Consider the following 14,350-nt stretch of genomic DNA (forward strand, 5'->3'; position numbering starts at 1 on the left):
TTTGGGACCATTGGCATTTTTATAGCGATCAGTGCTATAAAAATGCATTGATTACTGTAAAAATGTCACTGGCAGGGAAGGGGTTAACACTAGAGGGCGAGGAAGGGGTTAATTATGTTCCCTAGGTGTTTTCTAACTGAAGGGGGGTGGGACTGACTAGGGTAAATGACAGATCGCTGTTCATACATTGTATGAACAGACGAGCAGTCATTTCTCCCCCTGACAGGACCGGGAGCTGTGTGTTTACACACACAGCTCCCGTTTCTCGCTCTGTAACGAGCGAACACGGGTGCCCGGCGGTGATCGCGCCAGCCGGGCATGCGCGTCGGTGCAGGGGGCGCGCGCCCCTAATGGCTGAAATGCGAAATTATGTAATATTACGTCGTTTCGCGCAGCCGAGCCGACCTGCCACCGTAAAACTGCGGCAGCTGTTTGGCTAGTGGTTAAATATAAATACTACATTTCAAATAAAGTATTGTAGGCATACAAGATGTGAGGTATAGTTACTGAGTATTTTCTTTCCATGTCCATTAAGCTTAACCTCTCACAAACTCCAGAAATTTTGGTCTAGCGCAAGGGTCTCCAAACTGCGGCCCGAGGGCCAGATGTGGCCCATTGCTAGCTTATATCCGGCCCTTGGGGCACTATTCCTTCCACTGATATGAGGCACTTATTCTCCAACTGACAGCTACAATGGGGCACTCCTTCTCACTGATACCAATAATGGGATACTATTCCTCTTATTATTAGTGGCACTACCCCTCCTATTGACCACCAATCTTGAGGCCATATTTATTTTCAATGATGCCAATTTTTTTTAGCCCCTGCTGGCCACAATCGGGCCCGTCTAAAGGACAATAAACTGGCCCTTTGTTTTAAAAGTTTGGATACCCCTGGTCTAGAGGAAGGGACACAAAACATTATGGGCCACTATAAACAAACAAAAATAAAACAAAATACCATTCTTAGTAAAATAAATTTGCAAACGTCCAAACCAAGATAGTTACAATTATAATTATGCAAGCATTCTAATTTACCTTGACTTCCTAATAGCCAAAACAGGAAGCAAGAGGAAATCCCTGCAAATTAAGGGAATCCATTGGGACCTCCCAGGTTAGTAGAACTAAGGTCCCATTTGGAAGGTGTCTCCTCTATTAGTTTTCCAGGGACAACCCAAATTTTGGGTTTTTCTTTTACTTTCACTGATAATGGTAAACAGGACAAATAGAGAGGGGGAATCTTACTAAGGGGGGTCAGACAGAAGTAAAAACCTAATAAGTTCTCTTTGAGGGATGCTCAAAATCTGATTTGTATCTTAACTTCTGGGAAAATCAGTAAGCCAATCACACAAGCAGGACATTATATTTCTCTTATCGTCCATGGACGGACACAGCTCCTTAAATCTTGACAAGTGGGTTATGTTCCTGTTTACAGGAGAGGACTAGGCAGAAACATGTTAGATAATTAAATACATGTTACTTTAACAGAGTTGAACAGCCCCACCCAGGGGGCGGTCCGTCCGGACATAACCCTCCTCCCTGCAGCATGCAACCTCAGTTAGTTTCTGCCTACAAACGAGAAGGACGTATGGCTGCCTTTGGGCCCAGCGCCCTGAGGAAATTTGTATTTTATTTTAGTTATTTTATTGAGAATCTTCTATCAACTGTCGGCTGAGAGACAGGCTGGATATATAGATCCTTGTAGTCTCCTCAGTCTGGCCAGGGAGCATGAGCACACCATTGCGAAGAGGCTGGGTCTGCCACAACTTACCCCATGACTCTGCTTTTGCTCCGGGGGCCACACATGACTGGGCTGTGGTGTTGTCTCACTCACAGTGAACCGGGCCGACAGCTACTCCAACGCGGTTGTATGCCTGTCAGGAATGCATCAGCGAGTCCTCGCATGGACGGGTAAGTACAGTCCTTCCCGCCTCGGCAGGTCGGTATGGCTGGGCATTCCTGGGGTGGAGTCCTCCTATCCTCCCTTCCCTGCTCTCTGTCATGTTTCCCTCTATTGCTCTGCTGCCGGGGTGGACCTGTAGGGGGCTACTTTTCCCACCAGGGAACTGTGGGGGGTCTGGGCCTGTGTATTTCTGTGGGGGTGTGTTTGACTCTGAAATGCCTCATTAGGCCTTCTCATTCACGTCGCAGCGTTTTGCCGCCAAAATGGCGCAATTTTTTTGTAGTCTGCTTTTATCATTGTTAATTCCCATTGGCGACCATTTTGTTGTGGTCACGCTATGGCACAGCTTACTATTGCGGTCGGCCATTTTACTCTGGCCGTGCCCTGCTCGACCTGAGGCGTCCGGTGGCCATTTTAGAGGTGGTTTTGTCCTCTAGCACTGGCTTCTACACCACACAGATTTCCTCATGATTGCTTTACCTCACAGCTTTTTTCCTCACACACACGCTGTGTTCTGAGGGTGGGCAGCGGCGCTGAACAGTCTCCTCCTGTGTTTGGCGAGTCCCCTGGGTAACCTCCGGTCAGCGCAGCACAGAGGGTGGGCTTTGGTCAGGTCTTGAATGGGTCCCTGGAGCTGTCTGGTTATGGAGCCAGTGTCTGGTTCTTCTTTCCCAAACAGGCCAGAGGTGGCAAAGCGCCCCCTCTCCCCACCATTCCTGGGGAATGCTCTGGCTCAGACCAGGACCTGGCTGTGGCTCAGGTCCCTGGTTCTGTGTTGTTGGATGAAGTGGACCAGGACCTTCCTTGTGAGGGAGACTGCTCACTTGCGTCAGCACTGGACAGGGCACATGTCAGTGCGCTTGTTAATGCTGTAAGGGACTCCCTTATGCTGGATAGTGCAGCCGAGGCATCCTCTGAGGGCCTTTTTTGGGTCACACAAATCAGACCGCTCTGTGATGGTTTTTCCTTATGTGTCCTTTTTTGACAAGTTCATTGATAAGGAATGGGAAAAGCCACAGAAGTCCTTTGTAGTTCCTCAGCGCCTGGCGGTTCAGTGCCCCTTTGAGGAGAGCCTCTTGAAGAAATTGGCTTCTCCGGTAGTTGACCCCCCGGTTGCTTGGTTAGTTATGGTGCCCACTCTCCCTATAGAAGGGATCCCTGAGTTGAAGGACCATGCTGATAAGAGGTCCGAGGCACTGGCCCGCTCCATGTTTTTCATGCTGGGGTCTGCATTGTGGTCTATTGTGGCTGCAACCCTGGTGTCTCAGACACTCACTGAATGGGCAAAGGTTTTGCGCCAGACTCTGGAGGAGCACCGACTCCCTCCTGAAGTTATTAGGCTGGAGGACCAACTGGTCCTGGGCCTTGTATATGTCTGTGATGCTACACTTGATATCCAGAGCTTCTGTTTAGGCAGTGGTTTTGCGCCGCCTGTTTGGCTGAAATGCTGGTCTGCTGACCAAGCATCCACAAAAAGCCCTGGCAGATTTACCCTTCAAGGATGGGAGGCTTTTTGGTACCTCACTGGACGCCATTATCAAGGATGTCACTGGGGGTGAGAGCACTCTCCTCCCTCAGTCTACCAGGGGGAAGGAGCCCCCATCGTTAGCCGGGTCCTTCTTTTCCCACTTAGAAGCAGTATTTTTCGTCAGTCAGGGCTCGCGGGTACACCCTCCCAGGCCGACAAAGGCTCTGCTGGGGGACAGAAACGTCCCTGGGTGTGTAAGCCGAACAAATCGGCACCAAAATCCGCCAATGCAAGAAGTCTTGGCCCCGCCCGACTCATGGGTGGGGGGATGGCTTGGCAGGTTCACAGCTCGGCGGACCTCCCTGCTCTCCGACCAGTGGGTCTGAGAGGTGATCTCTTCGGGGTACAAGATAGTTTATTTCCTCTCCAGCGAACAGATTCTTTCCCTCTCCTTCCGGCTCGTCAGTCTGCCCTGTCTGAGGCAGTGCAGGACTTGCTAAGTTGTGGGGTAATTTTTACCCATTCCGCAGGACAAGAGGTTTCAGGGTTTTTATTCGAATCTGTTTGTGGTCCCGAGGTAGGAAGGGGTCTGTCAAATTCTGGACCTCAAAGCCGTAAATGCCTTTGGAAAGGGAAAAGGAAGTTCCGCATGGAATCCATTTGTTCGGTGGTAGCTGTGCTCCATCAGGGGGACTTTCTGGTGTCCTTGGACATCAAGGCCGCATACTTGCATGTCCCAATATGCGCAAATCACCAGAGGTTTCTGCACTTCGCGATAGGGGAGGACCACTATCAGTTTGTGGCCCTTCCTTTTGGTCTAAAGTCAGCACTGAGAGCTTTCACCAGGGTGCTCGCACCGATCCTGGCTTTGCTGAGATAGCAAGGCATTGCCCTCGTGGGCTACTTAGACAACCTTCTTCTGAGAGCAGCTTCTGGCTAAGAATTAGGGGAAGATGTGTCTATAGCCAGCCAGACCCTCCAAGAATTCAGGTGGGTGTTAAACATTCAGAAGTTGGTCCTGGTGCCGACTCAGCGTTTGGAGTACCTAGGGTTGATTCTGGACTCCTTGGAAGCGAAGGTCTTTCTTCCCCTGGAGGAGTTGCTGACTCTTCAGTCTGCAATGACGATGTTGGCATCTCGCAAATGGCCATTTCTCCGTTTTTACATGCAAGTCCTGGGCCTGATGGTTGTCTCCTTCGAGGCGGTACCGTATGCCCAGTTCCACACTCGTGTTTGGCAGAAGGAGATACTGTCCAAGTGGAACATATCTCCTTGGTCTCTGGATTGTCTGATTCAGGTGAGCCACCTTGTCTGAGTCTCTCTCAATTGGTGGCTGAGATCCCCAGCTCTTCGGTCCGGGATGTCTTTTCTTACGCCAGCCTCACGGTTGTCTGGGGGGGTCCAGTCGACCCAGGTTTGATGGTCTCTTGAAGAATCCCATCTGCCGATCAATGTCTTAGAACTCCGGGTGATCAGGCTATGCCTCTCCTCGTGGTCGAGGAGGTTGCAAGGTCGCCCGATCAGGATTCAGTTGGACAACGACACAACGGTGGCTTATGTCAACCATCAGGGGGGAACACAGAGCTCGGCTGCAGCGTCTTAGGTCACTCACATCCTAGGTAGGATGTGCGGAAAGAAGCGTGCCGACTCTGTCGGCCATCTACATTCGGGTCGTGGAAAACTGGCAGGCAGACTACCTGAGATGCCAGATGCTGGACCAGGGGGAATGGTCATTAAATCCGGAAGTGTTTCAACTCCCTTGCAGGAGGTCGGGCACACCGGACGCGGATCTCCTGGCCTCTTGTCTCAACCGCAAGGTGTCGAAGTTTGTGACCAGGTCAAGAGATCCCTGGGCTGACGCATCACATGCGTTGGTGGCCCCGTGGGGTCAGTATTGGCTACTTTATGCCTTTCCCCCATTGAAGTTGCTTCCTCGGCTGCTCCGCAGAGTGGAGGCCGAGGGGATCCCGATGATTCTAATCGCTCCAGATTGGCCTTGACATCCTGGGTTCGCCGATCTCGGGCGCCTGGTGGCGGATGTGCCCTGGCGGCTGCCAATGTGGGAGGACCTTCTGTCTCAAGGTCCCATACTTCATCTTGCTTTACAGTCGCTGGCTTTAACGTCATGGCTATTGAAAGCCAGGTATTTCCAACTCGGTCATCTCAACCTTGCTGAGGGCACGGAAGTCTTCTTCCTAGAAGATCTACCATCACACCTGGAAGGCCTACATCTCTTTGTGCGAAGAGATGGGGTGGCGTCCATGGACGTATTCGGTTTCCAAGGTCCTGCTGTTTTACAGCATGGAGTGGAACAGAAACTTGCCTTAAGCGCTTGCCCACCAGCCGCCACAGTTATACGGCGGCAGGTCGGCTCTGCTGGGCGAAATCGTGTAGATCTACGTCATCTCACCGAGCAGCCAATAGGGGTGCGCGCGCCCCCTGCTCGCCCCTGACGCAGACACGCGTGCCCGATCACCGCCGGGCACCCATAATCGCTATAATGTCGCAGTACCGATAAAAATCGCTACTTACTAGTAAAAAAAATATTAATAAAAATGCCATAAAACTATCCCCTATTATTGCGATTGTTTTTGACGAAAAATATGTAGAAGAATACATATCGGCCTAAACTGAGGGAAAAAAATGTTTTTTTTATATATTTTTGTGGGGTATTTATTATAGCAAAAAGTAAAAAATATTATTTTTTTTCAAAATTGTCGCTCTATTTTTGTTTATAGCGCAAAAAATAAAAACCGCAGAGGTGATCAAATACCACCAAAAGAAAGCTCTATTTGTGGGAAAAAAAGAACGCCAATTTTGTTTGGGAGTCATGTCGCACGACCGCGCAATTGTCAGTTAAAGCGATGCAGTGCCGAATCGCAAAAAGTGGCCTGGTCTTTGACCAGCAATATGGTCCGGGGCTGAAGGTTAAGCACCATTAAGGGACAGATTCCAGCGGCTTTTGGCGGCCCATTCTCTGGTGGGTACCTTTGTGTTCATCATTTACTTCCCCCTCTTGAACCACCTCTTCTCCCATGACTTTTGACTCTGGTGATCTCGGTTCTTCGGGAAACTCCCTTTGGAAATATCAGAGCGTTTCCTCTCTTGACACTATCTCAGAAGGTGGCCTTTTTAGTGGCCATTACTTCTGTCAAAAGGATTTCCGAGTTGGCGGCTTTATCTTGCATGTCGCCATACTTGATCCTCCATAAGGATAAGAAGGTGTTATGCCTGCAACCTTCCTTTCTTCCGAAGATGGTTTGGCCTTTCACCTGAATGAGGACATTGTTCTTTGATCCTTATGTCCTCGGCGTGGTACCTGTCTGCTACGGCTCAATTTCGGAGATCTGACTCTGTTTTTGTGTCGGTGTCTGGTCCACAAAAGGGCCTGACGGTCTCGTCAGCCACCATTTCTCGGTGGATCAAGCAGACCGTCATACAGGCCTACGCTCTTAGTGGGCGGGTGCCCCCCTTTCCGATCACGGCACATTCGAACAGGGCAATTGGTGCTTCCTGGGTTTTCCGACATCAAGCATCCGTTGGGTGTCTCACAGGTGTGCAAGGCGGTGACTTGGTCGTCCGTTCACACTTTTTCCAAATTTTACAAGGTTGATGTGAGTGCATCTTCTATTGCTTCCTTCGGCAGCAAGGTTTTGCAGGCGTCTGTTTAAAGCTGCACCTCCTCCGTTGAGGAGCTCTGCTTGTTTTGGGGTGAAGTTTAATTGTTTTTACTGATACTGTTCCCACCCCTCGTTTTTTGACCCACTTGTCAAGATTTAAGGAGCTGTGTCCATCCATGGTTGATAAGAGAAAATAGGATTTTCTGCACTCATCGTAAAATCCTTTTCTCTGTCGTCCATGGACAGACACAGCACCCATCCCTCCTTTTTAGGTTTGTACTGCTTGTTACGAACTGAGGCTGCATGCTGCAGGGAGGAGGGTTATGTCCGGAGGGACTGCCCCCTGGGCGGGGCTGTTCAACTCTGTTAACCACTAAACGACCCCTTCATGCTGATATACGTCGGCAGAATGGCACGGCTGGGCACAATCACTTACCTGTACGTGTCTCTTTAAGCCCAGCTGTGGGGTCGCGAGCGCGCCGCCGCGGCACACTCGTAACCCGGTCCGAAGCTCAGTGACCGTGCCCGCGGGACTCGATCGTAGCCGGTGTCCCGCGATCGGTCACTGGAACTGAAGAATGGGGAGAGGTGTGTGTAAACACACCTTCCCTGTTCTTCGTTGTGGCAGTGTCATTGATCGTCTGTTCCCTGATATAGGGAAAGACGATCAATGATGTCACACGTCCAGCCCCGCTCCCTACAGTTAGAAACACATATGAGGTCACACTTAACCCAGACAGCGCCACCTAGTGGTTAACTCCTAAACTGCAATTGTCATTTTCACAGTAAACAATGCATTTTTTTTTGCTGTAAAAATGACAATGATCCCAAAAATGTGTCAAAATTGTCCGATGTGTCTGCCATAATGTCGCAGTCACAAAAAAAATTGCTGATCGCTGTCATTAGTAGTAAAAAATGTATTATTAATAAAAATGCAATAAAACTATCCCCCATTTATTTATTTATTTTTTATCTTTTGTTTATATCTAACTCAACAGGCATATATGAATAAAATATGGGTGCAAAATCGCTAGTACATTAATATTAATAGTAAGGGAGAAATTTTAAACACACAATTTTTAACTTGCATTTTATATTTGTAATAAAGTAATTTTAAATTATCTTAAAGCAGGAAAAGCTTATATATTGCACGGATGTAAAGTTTGTCCATAGTCACCGCTATACCACATTAAAAATGGCGGCAGCGGCACTTCCGGTACTGGCGAAAATACAGTTGCCGTTTACCATTACCAAGATGGCGATAGCGTTGCTTCCGGTACTGGCGCCACTACTTCCGGTAACGAACAATCAATTAATCGGGCACAATAAGATCTAGGGTATAAATAGCAATGGAAGGGGTACACCTACAGCTTCCTGAGGACGAATATGAGTATTTGAAACGCGTTGAGGCCTAGGGGTACCACGATTTTGTAATCACGCCGCACGGCTCTGACCTCCGCAACGACATAGCACAGGCACTTCCGCCCATTGGAACGCACTATGGCCGAGGCTTGGAGCGCACGCCGGGGAGATAGCAGTGACGCTGGACAGGCTAGTGCCGGCTTTAGGCACAAGAGAATGTGAGTGTATTTCTTGCTTTCTTAATGTTTTATGAATAAATGTTCAAAACGTACTACACCATATGGGATTTTTCTTTCTCTGGGAGCAAAAAAAGAACCCATAGAGAGTTGGAGCGCAGAGGTCCGGGGACCAACAGTGGATCCGTACATCATATGTTTACATGCTGTTTATCTTTTTGGATCTGGTGAGAGCATAGCCAAATAAGAGGTGGTGGTGACACTTGCATTTAAGGTGGAAAAGTCACGAATTTCATTGCAGCAAGGCACTAAATTTCTGCACATACTGGAAACACGCTTTGAGGACTTTGAATTAATGCACAAATATACCGGACTATTATATATATTATATATCTAGATCGTTTACAGTTTTGTTGCACTTATATATATTGTACACACATTTATTGGTTGCTAGCGCATTGGCGCTTCTGAGTTTGTGAACAAAGGGGATCTTATTTTATTTATTTCACTTATTTTATTTACCATATTTATTCATCTTATATGTGACCATATCACAATATATAACTTGGGGATAACTTTTTTATAATATATAAGTTTGCTTATGATTGCTAAGGGTTGTTTAGTTATATATATTTATTTATCTATTTCACTGAAGTCAGCGCAGTAGTACAACTGTACGAACACTTATAACAATTCACACAATTACACCACCTGGTGGAGTAAATCACAACTGCAGCAGACCAAACACTTCAATTGTAATTATAATTATTAGCATTTACTTTAATCGTTTTTTGCGCCGGTATCACAACCCATACCAACAACTAGTATATTGCTAGTTGTTAGTCCATGAGAGATCATTCTCCATTTTTTTTTTTTTGCATTTGCGCAGGTACACTGTCCTTTGTGCTTACAGTTATTGATGTTTTTATTGGCAATACATTAAAGACTGGGCAGCTTGCACATCTGGAAAGGCACCATCAATGCTGAACGATATATCCAGGTTTTAGAGCAGCATATGTTCCCATCCACATGACATCTTTTTCAGAGAAGGACTTGAATATTTCATCAGGACAATGCTAAACTGCAACACAGCATTTAGGACAACAGAATTCCTTCGTAGTAGAAGAGTCCGGGTGCTTAACTGACCTGCCTGCAGCCCAGACTTTTAACCAATTCTAAATATTTGGTGCATCTTGAAATGAAAATTGTGACAAAGACAACCCAGGACTGTTGAGCAGTTAGAATCCTATACCAGGCAACATAGGATATGACAACATTCCTATCCCAAAACTCCAGAAACTAGTCTACTCAGTTCCCAGACATTTACAGTGTTGTTAAAAGAAGAAGGGATGATACACTGTAACAAACAAAGCCCTGTGCCAACTTTTTTGAGACGTGTTGCTGCCATCAATTTCCACACAACCTTTTTTTTTTTCTTAAAATAGTACATTTTAAACATTTGATATATATTTCTATTGTAAATAAACTATGGGTTTATGATATTTGCAAATCGTTGCATTCTGTTTTATGAAGATTTTACACAGCATCCCAACTTCTTTGGAATTGGGTCAGTCACTCATAGTTCAGCCTTGCTTGTATTCTGTAAAGCAGTAAAAGGATTATTCTTTCCATGTATTTTGCTTTGGAAATAACACATTTGATCTACATATGAAGAATTAAATAGAATGAAACAAATTGTATTTACATAATGACACTTGGACATCTATTCTTGCTGTGCAAGCAATTCCCGGTTGTCATTTTGAAAGCTGGTGTTTGCAAGTAATAGCGGTAATGTGCCTTGTGCCTTGTTTGTGATATCTTGACACCATGTACAATATAAAATTAAAAGAGCAATCTTGTATGCCTGGTCATAAAACAAATTTGGTAAATGTAAAGCCGCTCAATGTTTTAAAAAAAAAAACACACTGAAGCTTTACTTCAGATTATTCACTCTGTATACAAATTTAAACAGGAATGTCAACAGGTCCCATAATAAGGCAGAAGTGTTTGTGTGTATGTATAGACATGTATATATTGTATTACAGATGAGCTACACTGCACTTCCTAATCCTGTAAATAGAGTGAAAAGAAATAACTCAAATTAATTTTCCATTTGTGATCCTACTGGAGAGAGTTCTCTTTTCTTTCTTTGAGGTCATTGGGACAAGATGCAAGTTGAAATTTCCCCAACAGAGACACAGATGGCAATACAAAATTGTACAGAGGTTCTAATGTTCTTCCACTTTCTAAAAACGAAAAATGTTTTGGCGACAGATGGACTTTAAATTTGCCAATTTCTTTACCAATTGCTACTTTTCTGTTTTTCTGCTAATTCGATTTTTACACTATGCTTTAAATGTAAATCAGAATAAGGCTCCATTCACAGTAGCGCTTCCCCAAAGTCGCACAATTTTCAGTGCGACTTTAAAGTGCGACTGATGCAACTTTACACTCTCTGTACCAGTCGCAGCAAAAGTTGCACCAAAATAGCACAGGCAACTTTTCAAAGTCACAACAATCTGAACATTGCAAACAATGGGCTGTGAATTGTTATGTCCAAAGTTGTATGACAAGTCACACAAGTGTGAATGAGCCCTAACTGAATTGTGACATATAAGGTACTATTACTTAAAGAGAAAACATACAAACAAGCAAAAAAAAAAAAAAAAAAAGAGGAGGATGATATAAAAACAGACAAATAAGGAAGGGTGATGGTTGTTCTAAAGCGCTCTAGAGATTTCACAGATGCCTTGGTATACTGGAATCCGCCAATTTCAAGTATCAGTATCTAGAAAACAAAAAATGATTACTTTAATGCTAATATTTTATTTACGGTTTCACAATATTTAAAAAAATGTATTACACCATCTTAAAGGATAAATTCACGTCTGGAACATTTTCCACCTGTTTTTAGTGTGGAACATATAACATGTTCCGTTATCTGTAGCTCTCCCCCTGCTGCGCCCCCCCCTCAGGTAAGTGCCTGCCTGTATGAGATATGCAGAGAATCTGTAGGAGCTGGACATTGCTGATCACAGATGCAATGTTCTACGGGCTCCTTACATTTATTTATTTTTTTAACCACATCCCACCCTGCATATATACGGCCGGGTGGGCTCTTCCTCCTAAGTAGACTTTCAGGAAGTTCCTCAGAAGGAGGGGGATTACGCGCGCCTGTGCAGCAGCGTGATCCCGATGTGCTCGTGTCACCCGGACACGGCGCATCTCCGATCGGCAGGAGGGCTCTTTGATTGAACCTCCTGATCACATGATGGCTGTGTCCAATCACAGCTATCATGTGAGGTAAATAGAGAGCCTGTTGCTAAGCAATTGGCTCTCCTCTCCTCACACAGAAGTTGTCAGTGAGGAGAGGAGAGCGGATCGCTGCAGCCGGCTGGTGATCAGTGAGTATGAGCTGTTTTTTACAGCTTTTTACACACTGATCACCAGCCTAGTGTCACCCCACAATGTAAACACACAAAGTCTCCAAAACACATGTCCCCAGACAGCAAAAACACCTGTCCCCCACATATTTACCAGTAAAATCACATGTCCTAATGATCATCTGCACACATATATCTGTGATCACACAATCCAATGATCATCGGCATACATCTGTCCTTGATCACACAAACCAATTATTATACACTTAACAGGATTTTATTTTACCAAAGATATGTAGGAGAATACATTTTGGCTTAAATTTCTGACAACATTTGATTTTATTTTATTTCTTTTAAAATAGAAAGATGAAAAGATTGTTTTTTTCCCCAAGTTTCCACTTGGGGGAATCGTGAATAAATGTATTAAAAAAAAGGCTGCGCTGCAATATAAAATTAGATGTGCAAAAAATAGAACATTAAAAATTGGTATAGGAACCAAAAAAGACCACACCCTGTGTATATGCTAAAGATCACCCACTATTCCCCTTAAGAGAAAAAGTGGGTGAAAATAATGGATTGAATCCTAATACCCAATGAGACAGTTCCTGTCAGTGGAATGTCTGAATGACATTGACTGCTCGCAAGAACCTGTCACTTCTATGTGCAATTAATATCAAAATATGCAACTAAATGACAGTGTACACAAAAAATAGAAATAGTCCAAAAATAAAGTCCAATGTATCCAGTGCGCATAAGTTCCTTTCCAAAAGTGAAATGCCGTGATGATAAACGAAACACCCAAGGAAAACGTGATAATCCCCAATGGATATAAAAGCTGCCACCTCAGGTATCACTGCCGCTTACCAGATTTCTTGATCTCGTGAACGAGATCAAAACAGCTTATGGCATATAACCCAGCCACAGTCTCTGCTCTTCCCAAACCAGTTCCTCTCTTGTCCCATACAGATGGATCCCAGTAAGAGTGGAAGCTCAATCCACCAATCAATCTGTGCCTGTGCCGCTCTCCTCACCTCCCTCCGCTCCTCTGGAGCGGCAGAGGAGTTGTGCAATGCTGTACCCAAACAAAATTGATGTCCTTTTTTCCCCACAAATAGAGCATTCTTTTGGTGGTATTTGATCATCTCTGCGGTTTTTATTTTTTGCGCTATAAACAAAAAACAATATTTTGTACTTTTTGCTGTAATAAATAGCCCCAATTTTATTTATTTTTTACAGAGCTTCCTCTGATTAGTTAAGGCAGAGAAGTGGGCTGATGACATTACAATCTCTGACTCACAGAATACAAAGCTACTTGTGAATGGCTGAGCTCCGCTCAGACCAACTCTACATATATTGTTCCGGGTGTGAGAAGGGAAGTCTCTGTCTCACAGCTGGAACCCAGCACTGTGCATTCTATGTAGCTGAAGCTATATGCAGTACATACAGTGCTTAGAGCCAGTGCAGCACTTGGTAAAGAAAAATGGTTGTTTGGATCAGCTTGGTCCAAACAAACTATTTAATGTCACAGGAAACATGACAATCAGCTTTAATATGAAGAATATGTTTTAGTTGAAATTATCTCCATTCTTATCTCTATTCTTTCATGGGAAAACTTCTGAAGCTTGGGTGCAATCCAAAAGTTCTCTATGATAGCAAGGATGCATTCTCCCATCCATAGTTTTTTTTTTGGAGCGATACATATACTTTGGGGCAGATCCACGTAGATCGGCGCTTCTCTCCGCCGGGTGTAGCGTATCTAAGATACACTACGCCGCCTTAACTTATTTTTTTTTCGAATTCTCAAAGAATTTGCGCCGTAAGTTACGGCGGCGTAGTGTATCTTTGGCAGCGTGAGGGCGCGGAATTCAAATGGCTGTGATGGGGGCGTGTTTTATGTAAATACGCCGTGACCCGACGTAAACAAAGTTTTTTTTAACGGCGCATGCGCCATCCGTGAGGGTATCCCAGTGCGCATGCTCGAAATTAAACCAGAACAAGCCAATGCTTCCGACGGTGACGTCATTCTACGCAAATTCCTATTCGCGAACGACTTACGCAAACAACGTAAAAAATAAAAATTTTCGACGCCGGAACGATGGCCATACTTAACATTGAGTACGCCACCATATAGCAGCTTTAACTATACGCCGGAAAAAGCCGAGCGCAAACGACGTAAAAAAATGCGCCGGCTGGACGCACGTTCGTGGATTGCCGTAACTAGCTAATTTGCATACTCGATGCGGAATTCGACGGAAACGCCACCTAGCGGCCGGCGGAAAAAATGCACCTAAGATCCGACGGCGTACTAAGACGTACGCCTGTCGGATCGATCCCAGATGCCGTTGTATCTTGTTTTTGTAGATACAAAACAAAGATACGGCGCGGGAACTTTAAAATGTATGCGGCTTATCAATAGATACGCCGGCGTAATTCTTTTGT

At 45.2% G+C, this 14,350-nt stretch overlaps 1 protein-coding gene across 1 annotated transcript in view; it reads right to left on the reverse strand.

Annotated features, from left to right (window-relative positions):
* Positions 1 to 7,941: 7,941 nt before the first annotated feature.
* AHCYL1 (adenosylhomocysteinase like 1) overlaps positions 7,942 to 14,350 on the reverse strand; it is an 810,468-nt gene continuing 804,059 nt past the window's right edge. Inside the window, exon 17 of the mRNA XM_040337629.1 lies at positions 7,942 to 11,316. Within this exon, the coding sequence (XP_040193563.1) occupies positions 11,310 to 11,316 (7 nt within the window). The 3' untranslated portion in view covers positions 7,942 to 11,309. The remainder of the gene's footprint in view (positions 11,317 to 14,350) is intronic.

The sequence above is a fragment of the Rana temporaria genome, chromosome 2 (genome assembly GCF_905171775.1).
Source record: "Rana temporaria chromosome 2, aRanTem1.1, whole genome shotgun sequence".
In the NCBI taxonomy this organism is placed as follows: domain Eukaryota; kingdom Metazoa; phylum Chordata; class Amphibia; order Anura; family Ranidae; genus Rana; species Rana temporaria.